The sequence below is a fragment of the Lontra canadensis genome, unplaced genomic scaffold, assembly GCF_010015895.1.
Source record: "Lontra canadensis isolate GAN:19392208 unplaced genomic scaffold, GSC_riverotter_1.0 scaffold101, whole genome shotgun sequence".
NCBI classification, from domain to species: Eukaryota; Metazoa; Chordata; class Mammalia; order Carnivora; family Mustelidae; genus Lontra; species Lontra canadensis.
Window position 1 is genome coordinate 5786924 of NW_022631095.1, and position 20143 is coordinate 5807066.

Genomic DNA, 20143 nt, shown 5'->3' on the forward strand with positions numbered 1-20143 from the left:
TTTGGTGAACTATATTTTCAGATATAAAGAATGAATTCTTGCTTACTCTTACAATATTGCTCTGCCTGTGCAATATTCCAAAGAAATGTTACAGTTGTAAGGGAAAGTTGATTAAAACAGGCTTTCTAATGGTAATTCACAAAGTGATTATGCTGATCCCAGTGTAATTAGAAGAAATAATTGCTGTCTTCCTATATGCTAACAGGTTGCAGCATTGCAAGAGGAGAAAAGTAGTCTCTTGGCAGAGAATCAGGTATTAATGGAAAGACTTAATCAATCTGATTCTATAGAAGATCCTAACAGTCCTGCAGGAAGAAGGCATCTGCAGCTCCAAACTCAGCTGGAACAACTCCAAGAAGAAACATTCAGGTAAAAGACCTTACTAAAGTCTAATTTTTAAGATTTGGTTAACTATCTTTTAATGTTAAAAATGTAGTGTTAGGGCTTTTGGATAGCTACAGACCAAGGAGGATGTGAAATAAACAACTTCCCCCAAATCTTACCACATGACACACAGTAACTTCACATCTAGGAAAAATTCTATCAAAGCTATACCCTTGGCGGCACCAGGGTGGCACAGTCGGTTTAGTGTCCAGTTCTTGGTTTCAGCTCAAGTCACGATCTCAGGGTCGTGAGATCGAGCCCCATATTAGGCGCTGCACTGGGCATAGAGCCTGCTTGGGATTCCCTCTCTCCCTTTCCCTCTGCCCCCACTCCCCGCCTCAAATAAATAAATAAATCTTTTTAAAAAACAAAACCAAAAACAAAAAAAACTACATGCTCATTATTACCTGAAGACAGAATGCCTCAACTGAAATAAAACTGTGAAGAAAACACACATGAGCCACACATCCCACACACTGTCCCACCCCATCCTACTCGGTGCTTTGAGGCAAGTAAAGGCAGACTGACAAAAAAATTAGAGGAAGACAGAAAAACACTAGTGAAGGGGGCCTGAGGGTGAGTTGGAGAGACTAAAAGATTAAATTCACCGAACTACTTTTAAAATAAAAGAAGATTGGATTACAGACTGGGGAAATACCATAATTAAGCACATCATCTTAAAGGACCAGACTCCATAAAAACATAGAGGTACTGAATTTAAAGAGATTGGTGCCCTTTGCAGACACTTGGTTTAAAGAGACACAGTATAAATGCCAGGTGCCTGATTTATAGAGTAAGACTTATTTAAAAGGCAACCTGATTTAAAGGGACAGTCTTCTAAACACATCTTGGAGAGGAAAAGGGCAAAAGGAAGGAAAAATGACAGTTTGGCAGTTGGATGGTGAAAGGGAAAAGAAGAAAAGGAAAAAATTGGTGTCCTGCCAGACAAAACAGAACCACAAAATTGAAGGGCTTAGCAGTAAGAAATAGAATATTTTGTATTCACAGGAAAGAATAAAAATGATTAAGTCTTCTCTAAAACTTCAGAAATAGTCTACCCCCTATGATCTACATCAGCAGTTCAAGACTTGGTCTAAGGACCTCTTCGGTTCCCTGAGACCCTTTCAGAGAGTCTTCCAGACCCCTCTTTTCTAACTACATATCTGTGCGATGGTGGATTTCCTTCATAGAGTTCAGCCAGAAAGCCATCACTACAGATGAATATAGAAATAGATCTGACAATCCAGCTCTTTTTTTTTTCAGCCATCTTCTGTTAAACTGGATTATTTGAATCATAAAAGTATAAAATATTACCACTCTTCTCACTTTTTGATTTAGAATATAGTTATTTTTCATAAACTGTGTTGTTTATATAGTGGATTTATTACTGATAATTTTCAGTGTATTTAGATGTTTGTTTTAATTTCTCAATATGACAAATAAACATCAATAGATAAAACTTATATAAACAAAAGTTCTTTGCAATTTCTGTAATTTTAGGAGTGCAAAGGAAGCCAAAAAGTTTTGAGTACCCTTCATCTGCATCTTGACTTTTTATTTTTTTAAAAGATTTTATTTTTATTTATTTTTGAGAGAGAGAGAGAGCGCACGAGCTGGGGGAAGGGGCAGAGGGAGAAGCAGACTCCCCGCTGAGCAGGGAGCCCGACGTTGGACTCTATCCCAGGACCCTGGGATCATGACCTGAGCCGAAGGCAGACACTTAACCGACTGAGTCAACCAGGTGCCCTGCATCTTGACTTTCTAAGACAGAATCAGAAGATAGTAAAATTTAAGTATGACTGTACCTTTTTGTTTCTTTTTTCCCCCCCTACCCTTTTGTTTCTAAATTGTGGCTAGGTTTTTAAAGTATGGTTTGAGGAAGTGGTATTTAGAAATATCCTGTCCTTCATTGTAAAGGAAATAGTGTCTAAAGCTTTTATCATTGCAGTACATACTGCAATTTATATTTTGAAGCACTTAAACAATTCAGGTACTGTATCAGTACTGCATATTTGTGTATCTCAGTATGTATTAATTTTTTTTGAGAGAGAGAGAGAGAGCTCTTGTATAAGTGCGACAGAGAGGGAGAGAGTGTGGAGCCCAATATGAGCCTGGATCTCATGACCCTAGGATCATGACCTGAGCTGAAATCAAGAGTCGGTTACTTAACCGAAAGAGCCACTCAGGCGCCCCTCAGTGTTTATTATTCTTTATAGTCAGATAAAATGCTTCTGGCTGATCTTTATTATGACCTTCTACCTTTAATTTCTTTCCCTTTTTTTTGAACTTCAGTAGCTTTTAAAGATTTAAGTCTCATAGTTCATTTTTAATTACAAAAGGAACAATATACCTTTTTATTGGTGAGATCTGGCAGTTACCATTTTAACCAACTCATCAAACTTAGCACCATCCACATTGTACCCAGTGCTATGTAGTATTTGTGCCAAATATTTAACCTGAATGTAATCACGAAGAAATAATCAGAATAAGGAATATCCTTAAAGATGGCTAAGACTAATCGAAAAAGTCAAAGTTATAAAAACAAAAGGAGGGAAAGACAAAGATTAAAGATAATTTGAAAATTATTGGATCCTGGATTAGGGTGGGGAGAGGGAACTATAAGACATTTTTACCACAGTTAGTGAAATTTAAATATGGACTATCTATTAGATAATATTATTAAATTAACATTAGTTGTCTTAGATACAAAGACAGTATTATGATGATGTATGAAAGATTGTCCTTCTTGCTGAGGTATTTATTAGGAGTGAAGGGTCATGACCTCTGCAGCTTCCTTTTGAATAGTTCTCTAAAAAACATATGTGAGTTTGTTTTCTTAAGCAAATGAAAGTATGTGAAACAAAATGTTAATAGTAGGTGAATCTGGCAAAGGATATGCAGATTTTCATTGATCTGCCTTTCCAATTGTCATAGATTTCAGTTACTTAAAAATAAAGAGTTGGGGAGGGTTTTCCAAACAGTGTTAACAGCTGACGCATAAGCATTTGCTTCCAGTTTTCCCTCCCTTACATCAACATCAACAAAAATAATTTTAAGAAAAGAAAAATCCTAACATCAAAAAAAAGGAGTACTGACATCTCATTTATGAATTTTTTTTTAAATAATCCTAACTAAAACAATAGCAAATTCAATACAGTACTATATTAAAATAAACTTTATCCCAGGATTGTTAACCTGTCAAATATTGTTGTCTATTACAATAACTATTAAATTTATTATTTTAGTTCCTTCAATCCATAAGTTAAAGGACAAGGAATAGTATAAAATAAGCTTGGTATATAAAATTCTCAGTAAAGTTAAGAACAAGAAGAGGATGAGTATTAATCTAATACTTGACTTTTTCCTAGACATTCTATAAATCCTGGCTTTGCCACTTAGTATTTCTGTAACCTTGGGCATGCCTCCATTTCATCCACTATAAAATAGTCTTAATAATTACCTACCTTCGGGGCACCTGCGTGGCTCGGTGGGTTAAAGCCTCTGCCTTGGGCTCAGGTCATGATCCCAGGGTCCTAGGATGGAGCCCCACATCAGGCTCTCTGCTCAGCAGGGAGTCTGCTTCCTCGTCTCTCATCTCTCTCTGCCAGCCTCTCTGCTTACTTGTGATCTCTGTCAAATAAATAAATAAAATCTTTAAAAAATAAAAATAAAAAATAATTACCTACTTTCTAGAAATTTTTAGTATTAAATGAGTTAACATATGTAAAGTGCTGAGAGTATTGCCTGGCACATATAATTTAGTTATTACTTTTCTAGAAAATGAAACAGAAATGACATAAACATTTTGGAATGACCAAAAACAAATGATCATTAAATGTAATCATTAAAATCATTAAAAGTAATAGGCTCGTCCACCTAGAAAATGTTAAGTGAATCAACTGAAAAGTTCTCAGAACCAGTAAACAGTTAATGGGGAGAGGGTAACTATAAGACATTTGTATAGGTCATAAGGTTTTCTATCAGTAACTGGTTATCATCAGGAAAAATTTGGCATTTATAAATACATAAGTATTCAAAGAATAAAATTCAAAAGAAATATGAGGGACTTACATGATGGAAACTTCTGTTATACATAGAAATTACTTAAATATATGGGGAGAGATAACATGTTAACATGTTTTGTTTGTTTTCATGTTTTTAATGAAAGATTGTAAGAATGCCATTTTCTCTTAAATTATTATATAATGTGAACCCAATTCCAATTTAAATTTTATTTTCACCTGGACATATTGATGACCAAGAGGTTCCCAGAACATTTACACACAAAGTATAATAAAGGAGTACTTTCCATGTCCAGTGTTGAAATGTTTATTTCTCTACTAATTTTAAAAGCTTGGTACTGGTGCAGCAAAATACAGACAAACTAGTAACACAAGCAAAGATCCAGAAACCAACCCAAGTGTATATAAAAATGTGTAATCAAGGCAGCATTTTTTTAATCAATAGGTAAAGGTTAAATTATTTGTTAAATGATTTTGGAGTCGTGGGTAGATATTTTGGCAGGAAAAGTTAGATTTCTACATTATATCATATAATAAAATGAATTCAAGGGGAAATGAGAATTTCATTGTTAAAAATGAAACTATGTAAATCCTAACAGAAAATATAGAATAAAAGAAAAAATCTTTAATCATACACTTAAAGTGGAAACCATAAAGTACAAAATTCATCAATAGAATTACATAAAAATTGGTATTTCTGTTACATTAAGAATTATATAAATTTCTGTTAACATTAAGGATTATATAAATTAAATTGAAAGTAATCAAAAATAAATATTTGTGACATGACAGTCTTGTAAATCAAAAGGAAGGCTTTATGTTAAGCAAAGTAAAGTAAGAAGTAGGAATAGTATTATCCATACTTAGAGGGAAAAGATCTATGAATAGCAACCGGCCTAGAGGATACACTCAAAAATGTTAACAGTATGCTCTATTTAGATCAGTACATGATTTTTATCTTCTTTTTTTTTTTTTTTTTGAGATTATTTATTTATTTATTTGACAGAGAGAGAGAGATCACAAGTAGATGGAGAGGCAGGCAGAGAGAGAGGGAAGCAGGCTCCTTGCTGAGTGGAGAACCTGATGCGGGACTCGATCCCAGGACTCTGAGATCATGACCTGAGCCGAAGGCAGCGGCTTAACCCACTGAGCCACCCAGGCGCCCCTGATTTTTATCTTCTTTGCTTTTCTATATTTTGTAAATTTTCAACAAGGAACATATGTTAATTTCATAGTAAAAAAAATAAAGCTTTAAATGAATTACGTGTGCTGTCTTTTGAGAAATATTTCTTGACATCCAATTTTTTGAATAGAGGAGTGGTGATCAGTTGTAAGTTTCCGCAAGCCTTGGACCAGTGGAATCTGTTTTCAGGACAGTTAAAACTTAGAGATAGAGTTTATGGTCACAGAAGATTCAAGAGTTTATTCTCGTGTTTTTATTTCCTTTTATCGTTCAAAGGAGAATTGCTAGACAATAAATAGTACTTTCTTGGTCTATTTTGTTTTGGTTACAGACTAGAAGCAGCCAAAGATGATTATCGTATACGCTGTGAAGAGTTAGAAAAGGAAATCTCTGAACTTCGGCAACAGAATGATGAACTGACCACTTTGGCAGATGAAGCTCAGTCTCTAAAAGATGAAATAGATGTTCTTAGGTAAACGGTCTTCCCATCTTGTTACAATCTCGGGCCTGTCATCACCCAGAACACCTCTACCAATGATGTTACAAACTCTAGGATCTCTGAACACAGCATGGTGTTTAAGAGGACTTAACCCTACTGGACAACCTGAGTTCAGATTCAGATTTGTTTAATCTCTATGTAACCCTTTTCTCATCTGTAAAATGGAGGTGATGCACATACCCACCTCAGACTGATATGCAAAACAGAGTTGATATTTCTAAACAGCTGGGACTGTATCTGGCAAGTACATGCTATATAAATGTTAAATAGAAATTAACCTCCAACCGTCGCTTCATACTTGCATAGCTCTAGAGCTTTTCTTATTACGACTCCTTTTCTTTAATTTCAAGCCCTCTGGTCACAGTCTTCCTCTTCCTTGGATGCTGTCACACCCACGAGGAGTCATTTCCTTGCTAGACCATTTTATCTGCACTTTGCCTGTTCCTCACTAAGTGCCTTCACTCCCTGCCACCTCATTTTCTGACCATTCCACTTGTATAATCTATATCCTCTGTTGGATCATTCCAGCCATTTTAACTTTTGCTCTTTGAATACTGAGAAGGAATAGAGAAAATCACATAGTGCTGTAGTTTTGTCCTGCTACAAATTCATGATCTTTACTCTTCATTGGGTTCTTACCTGTGGTCCACCATTCTGCTGCTCATCATAGATAGTTCTGTCTCCCATTCCTCTCATAGCTAGTACATATTTCCATAACTTCTCACCTGGATACCCACCCCCCACACTTCTCCATGCCTAGTGTCAGTGGATGACATTGTCTCCTGCTGCATCAAGGAAAGGGGCCGTGAACTGTGGGACTCTCTATGTCCTGTACTTCCTGCACTTAACTGCCCTGCATTCCCACCTGTGTTTTCATTTTGCTTTTAGAATGTAGACTTGTTATTCTTTCTCAGGTCTAGTACTAATTCCTTTTTAAGTGCTCTGATCTCAACACTTCTTGCTTACACAAGGACTGTGTTACATCAGTCATCATTTTTCTTAGCATTTGGATCTCCCACCTTAGCATACGTTTATATGTTTAGGTCTCTTTCCTCTTAGACAGAAAGACTTATTGCTCTCTGCTTCCCTCCAAAACAAATTTTAGATCACACAAGGTGAAATCTACATTGTCTCCTTAACTCCCTAAAATTTGCCACCTCCTGCCCCCACTACTCCATGAAAATAGCTGTTCCTGTAGTCATTAATAACATTCTAATTGCCAGATCATTTGGACCCTGCACAGTTTATTTTGCTTTTGAGCTACATGTGACTCTGCTCGTTACCCCTCCCACACACACACCACCACCACTACTTGCTTTCTTTAAATTACATAACATTCTCCATTACACATTTTGCTGTGATTTTGGTCGTCATTTTTAGCCTGAACAAAACATTAATCTGGAATCACCTTTGGTCTTATAATTTCATTAGCATGTGTTCTTTTCTGGCATTCCCTCTTGGGTTAGCACTATTAAAACAGCTTTACAGCTCTGGATATGTTTCTGATTTCTGATTTCCCATCTCATTCTAGACATTCTTCTGATAAAGTGTCTAAACTAGAAGGCCAAGTGGAATCATATAAAAAGAAGCTAGAAGATCTTGGTGATTTGAGGCGTCAGGTTAAACTCTTAGAAGAAAAGAATACTATGTATATGCAGAACACTGTCAGTCTAGAGGAAGAGTTAAGAAAAGCCAATGCAGCTCGAAGTCAACTTGAGACATATAAGAGACAGGTAAAAAGAATAGTAACAAAGTTTCTTGATGATGTTTTCAAGCACGTTCTCCATTATAACATTGTGGCTTACCAAAAATCTGCTTACTTTTGTTTTCAAGGTATTGTATTTTACCTGCGAAACTTAGGTTTTTTTGTTGTTTTTTTCTTAACTCAGTTTTAAATTTTAATTCCAGTGTAGTTAACATTGAAACTTAATTCTTATCCAGTGGTTAATGACTAGTGTCCGTAGCAGATCCTTCTGTTGTTTTTTATTTTTAAATTATTATGTAATACAAAATACACAGAAGTAAAAGAATAATACCAAGTGTCTATGCTTAAAGAATAAAACAGACTCTTCCCCTCTCCATTATAGTAACCACTGTGCTGTTTTGTAGTTTTCATTCCATGCATCTCTTTATTCATTTGGTGCATATATATTCATATATATAATGTATAACACTTTTGACATGGTTCAGAACTATATAAATGATATAATAAAAGGGCTCTTCTATGATTTACTTTGCTCAGTGTATTTGGGAAATTTGTTTATGTTGATAGGTATAAAGATAGCTTTATTCATTTGTACCACTATATGCTATTCTTTTGAGTCACTATACCACAGTTTTTCCATTTTCCCATTGAAAGACGTACAGGATGTTTTAACTTTTTTTTTTTTTTTAAATTATGAGTGCTACTATACATACAATGAGAACATGTACTCTTCTATACATGTGTGAAAGTTTTACAGCTATAAGGAACCTCTTCCTTAGAGTATCTTCATTTAATTAGATATTGCTAAATTGTTCTTCAAAGTGACTGTATTACTAAACAGAAGTTTTATGAATTCCTCTCATTCTGCATCATCACTGACACATAGTATTGTCATACTTGAAATTTTGCCAGTTGGATGAATATGAAATAGTGTCTCCTCATGATTATACTTTGCATTACCCTACTTACAAATATATTTACCAATCACAGTTCTTTTGCGAATGGCCTACTTTAAATCTTTTATTCATTTTTAAAACTATATTATTTTTTCTTACTGATTTCTGTAAGTTCTTTATATGTTCTTACTATTAATCTTTTGTCAGTTACACTTGCTGCATTTATTTCCTGCCTATCTGTAACCTGTCTCTTTTTTTTTTAGATTAATTCTAAGATAATGAACTTTAAATATCTTTTTATGATTTGTACCTTTTATGTCTTAAATCATTTCCTACATAAGAGTGTAAGTCAGTCTCTTATTTTCTTAACAAAGATTTAAAGTTTGTTTTGCACAGTTAGGTCTCTTATCCACATGGAATTAGTTCTTGTGTAGGATGCTAGGTTAAAGATCCAGGTGAAACTTTATTATCTGTGTAGGCAACCATTCAACCTAGTGTCATTTATTTAATAGTTTCTTCCACAAGGACCTGCAATTCTATCTTACAAGTACCTAAATTTTCCATCTTAAATATAAGTTTGTTTCTTGGCACTCTCTTCTGTTTCACTGGTTTATTTGTCTAGTCTTACACCAGTATCCCACTTATTATCTGTAGATTTTTTAGTAATTTGATATTTGATAACACAGATAACACACACACCTTGTTCTTTTTCAAAGCTGTTAGATCTTTTCCTTCCCTTTATACCCAAAACTTTTGGGAATTGGATTACATTGACGCTGTTGATTAATTTGGGGAGAATTGACATCTTTACGACAATGAATGTTCCTGTAGGTGAATACATCTTTCCATTTATTTAGGTTTTCAGTGTCTTTCAGTTAAGTTTTATAAGTTTTTTCTAAATGTCATGTACATGTTTTGTTATATTTACTCTTGGGTACCTTATTTGGATTTTATAACTGCAGTTAGCAAAATAAAAGATATCATTTTTAGTTTGTCACTCATTTAAATGATTGAAATTGATTTTTATGTACATTTTTACAACCATGCCAGATTCTCATATTACTTTTAATAATGTCTGTAGGGTCTCTCATCAGAAGTCATAGACAAATTAAAGCAGTTTTGTTTGTTTCTTTGTACTCCATACCCTTTTTCTTCTTAATCAGCACGTTTGACTTGTAAGACAGCTCTGAATAGAAGTAATCATAGTAGACAACCACTTCTTGTTGATTTTATACAGAATGCTTTAAATGTTTTACCAGCATATTAGCACGTTGAACTCCGGTTGTTTATCTTAAATGGAGGCTGAATTTAATCAGCTCCTTTTCCTACACTCTGGAGAGATTCCTGTACTACTTCTCCTTTCTATTAATGTGACTAATTATATTAACGTATTGTTGATGCTTAAACCATCCTTGTATTCGTGAGTTAAACTTCATAGAGTCACTGAGGATTTGTTGTTTTCACATTGTTAGTTTTGCTTTGTTCATTTTACATAGAATCTTTTTCCTCTATGATTCACTTGAAGTTCTCTATCTCATACTTTCCTGATCTGATTTTGGTATCAAAACTATATACTAGCTTAAAATGAGTCGAAGAAGTTTTAGTAGAACAGCTCTGTACACCATGAATGACTGGCAAATTTTTTTGCTGGCTACATTTCTTTCCAACATTTTATTATAAACTTTTCAACACACAATAAAGTTGAAAGAATTAGTGAACTTGAACATGGCCTGAGAAATTACCCCAAATAAATGTACCCAAGGAAAACTATGTGTGAAATTTAAACATATGAAAATAAAATGAGGGGCTTCTGGGTGGCTCAGTGGGTTAAAGCCTCTGCCTTCAGCTCAGGTCATGGTCCCAGGGTTCTGGGATCGAGCCCCACATCTGGGCTCTCTGCTCAGTGGGGAGCCTGCTTCCTCCTCTCTCTCTGCCTGCCTCTCTGCCTACTTACAATCTTTATCAAATAAATAAATAAAATCTTTTTTAAAAAAATATTAAAATGAGATGATTTAATTAGGGTTTCAGAAGAGAGAACAGCAAGAGTTATAGAAAGACATTATTTGAAGAAAAGAACGCCTGAACAGGGGCGCCTGAGTGGCTCAGTTGGTTAGGCATCTGCCTTCAGCTCCAGTCATGATCCCAGGGTCCTGCTTCTCCCTCTTCTTCCTCCTTGTGCTCTGTCTCCGCCACGCCCCCCCCCCGTCAAATAAGTAAATAAAGGAAAAAAAGCCTGAACATATTTTAGAACTAATGAAGTACACATCACAGATCGTATTAACAATGAATTACAAAATAAATAAGGAGTCAATAACTTGAAATATTGCAGTACAATTCTGTAATACATGAATTCTCTCTACCTATTTTGATCTGTGGCTTAATGTATTTTTTCAATGATAGTATTTTTCTTTCCCCAGGTTCTCTGTTCTTTCAAACCTGCCCGATCATCTTCCTTTCATAATTTAGATTTGTGTCTTTATTCTTTTTATATATTAAACCTTGTATTTTAAAATGATAATTCCAATCAAATCTTTATAGGTCTTATTCTACTACTTTATTGTTACTACTGTTAATGTTTTTCTAATTGGTGTTCATGGTCGCTTCTTTATGGCCTTCTCTCTTTCATTTGGCTCATCTTTCTCTTCAGGAATACTTGGGGGTTTGGTTGATGTTGTGTTCCTCCAGAGTGCATATGTTTTGTTTAGGCCTTGTATTTCACAGCACTACCAACCAAGACTTAATTAATTGCTTGAGTTAAGATTTGCGAGATAAAGCATGTGATAAAAACAAAAACAAATCTACCTATTAGCAGGCCATAGTTAGAATTTCAAGTTACACTTCATTAAACACAGAGCACTCACTGTAAGACAGGCAATCTTCCTTACTCTTTTCCCAGCTAATGGATTTTTTCCTAACCAACCTGTTTACTGACTCAGCACCTTTTAAAGCCCAAGGTGGTTTAACAACATCTTCTTTTAAATTCAGAGTTCTAGATTCCTGGTATTAACAGTTGGTGGGTGCCTCATGATACTGCATAGCTTCCACACAAACTTCTCACTGCAATTTTTGCCCCTGAAGGTTTCCCTTACTTTCTTGTAAGCTTAGCTGTGCAGTTGGACTCTTTTCCCTTCATGTTTCTTTGGCTTTGTGCTCAAAGAGTTTCAGACTCCTTTGTTACCTGTATAAAAGGAAATGGAAGCCTGTTCTATAGGTTCTTTCATGATTTTGTACATTACTACTCTGGATGATCTGGTTTTAGAACCCATAATGTCTGGGCAGATGTTTTCTACTAGATCTCTTGTTGGGGTAGGCTGCTATGTCATACACATTTTTATTTTATTTATTATTTTTTTTTAGTATATATGGGGCAGGGAGTTTTCATAGCTCTGCAAAAGAAAACAGTGAAAATTTTTAATGTTTCAAATTATACAAATTAATGGTACCTTTCTGAATCAGGTAGTAGAACTACAAAATAGATTATCTGAAGAATCGAAGAAAGCAGATAAATTAGATTTTGAATATAAGCGGCTAAAAGAAAAAGTTGACAGTCTTCAAAAAGAAAAGGATGTGAGTATAAGGCATTTTGGCTTTGAGCACTGCTAAAATTAAGATAATGATATTTGATTCCTTCTGTTTATAAATTATTTAATTAGAGATCCTGTTTGTTTTTAAATTATAGAAGATTAACATTTGTGTTTCACAAATAAATCTAAAATAGAAGATTAAAAGAATATTTTTGGTTCCACTAATTTCTTTTGTATATCTTTATCTTTTTTATTACTATTGCTTCTTATACATTTTTCTGCTCATTACTTTCTAAAAATTTGTGTAGCTTTTTGTTTTCTTTAGAATTAATACAGAGAACACAATTCTTTTTTTTTTGTTCAGCATATTTTGAATCTTTTAAAAATGTTTACTTTGTAATGGTTTATGAATATTTAAAGGCTTTGCTGTTTGATTTTTTATGTCTAATGAAAGAATGTTATTTATGTAATGTACTTATGTTAAGGACAGAGTAGACACTTTTGTTTCTTATGTTTAACTGTGGATAACATTGTCTTATACATAGTAGATATTCAATATTGTTAAATGGGAACAAGTTTGTTATAATATTTTCCTTTTATGATCTTTCTGTGGAAGATCAAAAGGTGAAACATGCCCATTTTCCCTGATGTTCATCATTCTCTTAGGTAAGGCAGAGGCCACTGATGAATAAATTCATAAAACGTATAACTTTCCTTCTTTTTAATGTCCCTCCAGAGGTTAAGAACAGAAAGGGATTCTCTGAAGGAAACCATTGAAGAGCTTCGTTGTGTACAGGCTCAAGAAGGACAACTCACAACTCAAGGTAAAAACTTTTCAGTAGCCAAGATTATTTATTTCGTATGGTAACAGTAGAAATTTTAGCTTCAGGGACTCCTGGGTGGCTCAGTTGGTTGAGTGGCCAACTCTTGATTTTGGCTCAGGTCATGATCTCAGAGTCCTGGGATCAAGCCCCATGTTGTGCTCCACACTAAGTAGGGAGTCTGCTTGAAGATTCTCTCTCTGCCTCTTCCCTCCTCCCCCACACTTGCATGCTCTCTTTCTCTCTCTAAAATAATTTTTAAAAATTTTAGATTCATTTTAAAGTGCTTGTACCAATGGATGAAAATGAAAAATCAGTGAACAGGCCATGAAGTTGATATAAATTCTAAACTGTTAACCAGATTTTATGGCAAATAGGCTATAGTAATGAGACCAGATTTACTTGCCTATTTTGTATTTTAATTGTATTTAAATATTTGAATTTTATTAGGTCAAAGTGTGAACAGTTGTTAAGTCACCTGCATTAATAATAAACCTGGAAAGTTTTATTCTGGCAAGTTTCTTATGACCGCCTTAAAAGTCAAACTTTCTAAGTCAGTGGGGTTTTTGTTTTTTTTTTCCACCTGAGATGTGGGGTGGATATCAATCCATTATAGGACTTCTGTCCAAAGTAGAGCTCTACTGTTCTCACGGGAGGAGCAGCACTTACCTCAGAGTCAGTCCCTCCCACTTTTGTCATCACGCTGGCAGATGTGGAGCCCAAACAGTGACTTGCACAGCTTCACAGTTGTTTGTGCCCCTCTAATATCCAGCCCTTGGCTTTTCAGTTACCTGAAACTGGAATTTCCTCTGACTATACCCTCCTTTTTCTCCTCCTCATTCATTCTACCTATTGCATTTCACCTTTAACCCCCTCTCTGTTGTTTCTGTTGATAAGCTGGATAGTTCTCTTCTGGCCCCTTTTTCCAGCTCACACAGTCTGCCAAGCAGCCATTTTAACTGTTTTCCTCACCACTGTCTTTCCTTATCTTAAAAACTTGTGAAACCCCAATTCAGATAGCCTAAAGTTTTTTTCTCTATTCCAAATTAACCAGGGCCAGCTAAAGACGATTATATATCTTTCTCTCTTTTCTTTTTTTTTTTTAAAGGTATAATTGGCATATAACATTATGTTAGTTTCGGGTGTACGACCTAATGATTAACTATTTGTATATATTCTGAAACGATCACCACACTAAGTCCAATTAATATCCATCAACATACATAGTTAGAAAATTTGCTTCTCTTGTGATGAGAACTTTTAAGATCTATTCTCAGTAACTTTCAGATATGTAATACAGTATAATTAACTATGGTCACCATACTGTGTACATTATATCCTTGTGACTTAGTTATATTGTATCTGGAAGTTTGTACCTTTTGACCTCCTTTACCCATTTTGCCCACCCTCTACATCCCACCTCTGGCAACCACCAATCAGTTCTCTATTTGTGAGCTTGGTTTTTTTTTTGTTCTTGTTTTTTGTTTTGTTTTCTTTAGCATCCACATACAAGTGACATCACACAGTATGTCTGTATGTATCAGACATACATCTGTTTTCCTGTATTTGAGTTATTTCACTTAGTGTCATGCTCTCAAGGTGCATAATACCACAAATGGCAAGATTTCATTCTTTTTATGGCTGAATAATATTTATACACACAAACACATGCCCCCTACAATTTGTTTATCCATTTATCAATTGATGAAACTTAGGTTGTTTCCATAAAGGCACAGATACCTTCTCAAGTTAGTATTTTCATTTACTGTGGATAAATTCCCAGAAGAGGAATTGCTGGGTCATTTGCTATTTCTATTTTTAATTTTTTAAGGATCCTCCATACTGTTTTCCACAGTGGCTACACCAAATTACATTCCTTCCAAAAATGCACAAGGGTTCTCTTTTCTCCACATCATCACAGCTTATTATCTCGTCCTTTGTATAATAGCTATTCTAACAGGTGTGAGGTGACATCTCATTGTAGTTTTGATATGCCTCTCCCTGATGATGAGTGATGTTGAACATCTTTTCATGTGTGTGTTGGCCATCTGTTTGTCTTTGTAAAAATGCCTATTCATATCCTCTGCCCATTTCTTAATTATTGTTTCTGCAGTTGAGTTGTATGAGTTCTTTGTTTTCAGTATTAATCCCTTATCAGATGTATAGTTTGCAAGTTATTTTCTTCCATTAATTACATTGCCTTTTCATCTTGTTCATAGTTTTCTTTGCTGTGCAGAGGTTTTTTAGTTTATAGTAGTCAGAAATAGATTTTTGCTTTTGAGAAAAGTATGTATTTTTACACACACATACACACATAATTATTTCTGAATGTAATTGGACCCTTGTTGTTGCTTGGTAATCCTTTCATGTATCTCGGACCAACTGTATGAGATTTCCCAAAATTTAGGAATCAGCCTAAGCCTTAATTCTTTAACTCTCAGCTCCTTTGTCATCAAGAGAGGCCATCTTATTTAAATTTACACATTTGTTTCTTTGGTACCTATAAACCTCTTATGTTTTAACCTTATTTATGTATATGTTGTTGACCTAGGAATTTTGCTCTAAAAATTTACCCTAATAAATTAAAGCGTTGTTTACAATAGTAAAATTTAGAAACAACCTAAAAGTTAGCAGTCTTACTCAACTGTATCCTGTAGAGCCATTAAAAGGAATGAAGTAGATCTTACATGCCTGACAAGGAGAATTGTGTATGTTATATCATTAACTTTAAAAAATAAGTTGGTGACATTGTGATAAACTTAGGAAGAGTGTTCTAAGAATAGAAGGAAACTTCCTGAACCTAATCAAGGATAACTACGAAAAACCTACAGCCAACCTGACACTTACTGCTTTTCCCCTAAGATCAGAAACAAGGCAAGGATGATCACTTTTTTTTCCTATTTTGTTATTATTTACTAAACTCCAATATAGTTAACATACAGTGTTATATTGGTTTCAAGTGTACAATATAGTGATTCAGGAATTCTGTACATTTCTTAGTGCTCATCAAGATAAGTGTACTTAATCCCCATCACCTATTTCATCCATCCCTCCACTTTCCCTCTGGTAAGTTGTGTGTTCTCTCTAGTTGAGTGAAAGTCTACTTTTAGGTTTGTCTTTTTCTTTTTTTTTTTTTGAGAGAGATAGTGGAAGCAAGGAGGGACCAAGGGAGAGGGAGAGAGAGAATCTTAGCATTATACTCTCTAGCTCCATCCATGTTGTTGCAAATGACAAGATCTCATTCTTTCTTATGGCCAAATACTATTCCAGTGTGTGTGTGTGTGTGTGTGTGTGTGTGTATGAGTTGTGTGTGTCTGTGTATACCACCTCTTCTTTATCCATTTATCTATCATTGGATACTTCGGCTGCTTCCATAATTTGGCTGTGGTAAATAATGCTGCAGTAAACATGGGGCTGCATATAAAGATGTTCACTCCTGCCACTTCTCTTCATCATAGTATCAGAGGTTCTAGGCAATACAGTCAGGCAAGAAAAGAAATAAATGGCATTCAGATTGGAAAGGAGGATGTAAAAAAAAAGATCATAGAACTAGTAAATGAGTTCAGCAAAGTCTCAAGATAAAAGATTGGTATATAAATACCAACTGTATTTCTGTGTACTACTAGTAAATAATATGAAAATGAAACTACAGTAGTATCATAAAGATTAAAATGCTTGGGAATAGGTTTAACGAAGTGTAAGACTTGTATACTGAAAACTATAAATCATTGCTGAGATGAAGACCTAGATATATGGGGACTCGTGGGTGGCTCAGTCAGTTAAGTGCCTGCCTTCAGCTGAGGTCATGATTGCCAGGGTCCCAGGGTTGAGTCCCACATCAGGCTCCCTGTTCAGCAAGGAGCCTGCTTCTCCCTCAGCCTGCCACTCCCCGCTGCTTGCGCTTGCTCTCTCTCACTCTCTCTCTGACAAATAAATAAATAAAACCTTTTTTTAAAAATCTAGCTATAGGGGCGCCTGGGTGGCTCAGTGGGTTAAGCCTCTGCCTTCGGCTCAGGTCATGATCTCAGGGTCCTGGGATCAAGCCCCGCATGGGGCTCTCTGCTCATCAGGGAGCCTGCTTCCCCCCTTTCTCTCTGTCTGCCTCTCTGACTACTTGTGATCTCTCTCTCTCTCTGTGTCAAATAAATAAATAAAATATTTTTTAAAAAAAATCTAGCTATATGGAGAGACAGTCCATGTTCTGGTATCAGAAAATTAACTCTAGTTAAGATTGCAGTTCTCTTTATTGATTTAAAGATGTGGTGCAATCCCAGTCAGATTCTTAGTACACTTCTTTTGTAGGAATGGACAAGCTGATCCAACAATTTATATGATACAACAAAGGAGCAAGTGTAACAAAAAAAAAACATGGAAAGGAAAAGTTTGGACAGCTCACACATTCTAGTTTCAAAACATAATAAAACTACTATAATTGAAATGCATGAAATTCACATAAGGATAGACATCTCGAGATAATAGAGTGTAGCACATGAATAAAATGAAGGAAAAAAAACACCTGATCATCTCAATTGATGCAGAAAAGGCATTTGACAAAGTCTAACACCCTTTCATCATAAAATACACGCACACACACACCACAAACACCTCAATAAATTAGGAAGAGAAATAGAAAGGGAATTTCCATAACATGATAAAAACTATATATGACAAACCCACAGTGCACATCATACTCAGTGATAAAAGACTGAACGCTTTTCCTTTAAGATTAGAAGCAAGACAATTATACCAACTACCACCACTTCTCTACTTCTATTCAAAATAGCACAGATGTTCTAGCCAGAGCAATTAGACCAAAAATTTTTTTAAACATGAATTGGAAAGGAAGAACTAAAACTATCTCTGCAGATAACATGGTCACCAAAATCAAAAAACATCTCTTGGAACTAATAAAATAAATTCAGCAAATTTGTAGGATACAACTCAGTTACATTAGCTACAAAAATAAATTATATGTGCATAATGAACAATACAAAAAGGAAATTAAGAAAATTTTATTTGCAATAGGATCAAAAAGAATAAATTATTTGGAAATAAATTTAACCAAGGAGGCAAAGACTTGCACCCTGAAAACTGCAAAAGTATTGAGATAACAATACTACCGAAAGCAATCTACAGATTCAGTGCAATCCTTACTAAAATATTAATGGCATTTTTGCAAAAATAGAAAAACCCATCCTAAATTCATATGGAATGTCAGTGGACCCTGACTAGCCAGAATAGTCTTGAAAAAGAAAAAAGTTGGGAGAGCAATCAAAGCAGTGGGTATAGGCATTAAGGACAGTCATGTAGACCGATGGAATAGAATAGAGAGCCCGGAAATAAACCCTTCTGTATATGGTCAGTTGATTTTCAAAATCATTGTGAAGAACATTCAGTCCTGGAACTGAAAGTCTTTTCAACATACTGTGCTGGAAAAACTGGATATCCACATCCAAAAGCATGAAGTTGTACCTTATGCCATATTTAAAAAATGGAACTCAAAATGGATAAAAGACCTAAATGTAAGGGTTAAAACTATAAAACTTTTAGAAGAAAATGGGAATTGTCATGTCATGCCTCTGGATCTGCTTCTTGGAATTGATACCAAAAGCATAGACAATAAATGAGGAATTGGACTTCATCAAAATTAAAAATTTTGTGCATCAAAGAACAGTATTGATAGTGAAAAGGCAACCCATAAAATGGGGAGAAAATATTTGTAAATCATCTATTCAATAAGTGGTTGATTTCCAGAATATGTAAGAATTTATACAACTCGACAACAGCAAAAAAATTACTAAGTTCACTAATGGTTAAAGCACTTGAATAGATATATCTCCAAAGAAAATACACCAAAAAAAAAAAAAAAAAATGACATGAAAAGCTGCTCAATATCATTGTCATCAGAGATATGCAAATCAAAACCACAATGAGATGGTTCTCATCCATTTGGAATGGATTATTACCCAAGAAAAGAGAAACAGGAATAATTCTTGGGAAGCATGTGAAGAAATTGGAACTCTCATGCCTTGCTGGTAAGAATGGGTGGTTCTTCAAAAAGTTAAATATAAAATTACCACATGATCCAGCAACTTCATTCCAAAGTAAATATCCAATTCAAAGCAAGGACTCAAGCAAATACTAGTTTACCAATGTTTGTAGCAGCATTATTCACAGTAGCCAAAAGATGGAAACAACCTGAATTTTCCTCAGCAGATGAACAGATCAAGAAAATGTACATATATGTATTTGTATACATATACGTAGCCAATGGAATATTATTTGGCCATGAAAAGAAATGAAGTGTGATAAATTCTGTAACGTGTTTGAGTTTACAGAACATTCTGAATGAAATAATCCAGACACCAAAGGATAAATATTGGTATGATTTAACTTACGTGAGGTATCTGGAATGGGCAGATTTATTGAGACAGACAGTAAAATAAAGTTTATGGGGACTAAGGAAGAAGGGAATTCGGGAATTATTATTTAATGGTTATTAATTTATGTTTTGGGGTAAGGAGTTTTGGAAATAAGTAGGGGTCCCACAACATAGTGAATGGAGTTACTGCCACTCAGTTATACACTTCACAATTGTTAAATGATAATATAAGGTGATTGTGACATGGTCTTTTACTTAACTAAAACAAAGACTTTAAATGTTAAAATTTGTAATGCTTAAAGTCGGGTTTCATGTAGAAACTAAAGGAATTCAGTGTACTCTCTCTACAACCTTGGATCCTTGTTTGTGTATTTATAGGGTTAATCCCTCTGGGAAGTCAAGAATCTTCAGATAGTCTGGCAGCAGAGATTGTTACACCTGAAATCAGGTAAGGAGATCATGAAATTTAGTCGTGCTGCACAGTATTCCTGGAGGAAACTTATCCCTCTGCAGTATAAAGAGGATCAGTTTCTTACTCATTTTTACTAATGGTTTCAACATGAACTCTGTATTTAATGTCTGCGTTCGCACCTCTTCAGTTGGCCGAAGAGACTTGATTTTCCCATTTCAGTAGGACAATATTTGACACATTCACAGCAAACTAATATATTCATGATTGGATATCCTTACGAGACATTTAGCAGTGAAACCACTTGGCTTAAAGACA

At 34.9% G+C, this 20143-nt stretch overlaps 1 protein-coding gene across 4 annotated transcripts in view; it reads left to right on the forward strand.

Moving 5' to 3' along the window:
- Positions 1-20143, forward strand: part of HOOK3 (hook microtubule tethering protein 3) — a 108663-nt gene that overhangs the window by 53680 nt on the left and 34840 nt on the right. For 3 of the 4 annotated variants that reach the window (XM_032837964.1, XM_032837965.1, XM_032837967.1), the window contains 6 exons: positions 206-369; positions 5921-6061; positions 7620-7821; positions 12146-12256; positions 12950-13037; positions 19795-19864. In XM_032837964.1, coding sequence (XP_032693855.1) covers positions 206-369; positions 5921-6061; positions 7620-7821; positions 12146-12256; positions 12950-13037; positions 19795-19864 — 776 coding nt within the window. The remainder of the gene's footprint in view (positions 1-205; positions 370-5920; positions 6062-7619; positions 7822-12145; positions 12257-12949; positions 13038-19794; positions 19865-20143) is intronic. The other variant, XM_032837968.1, reaches the window with a different exon arrangement.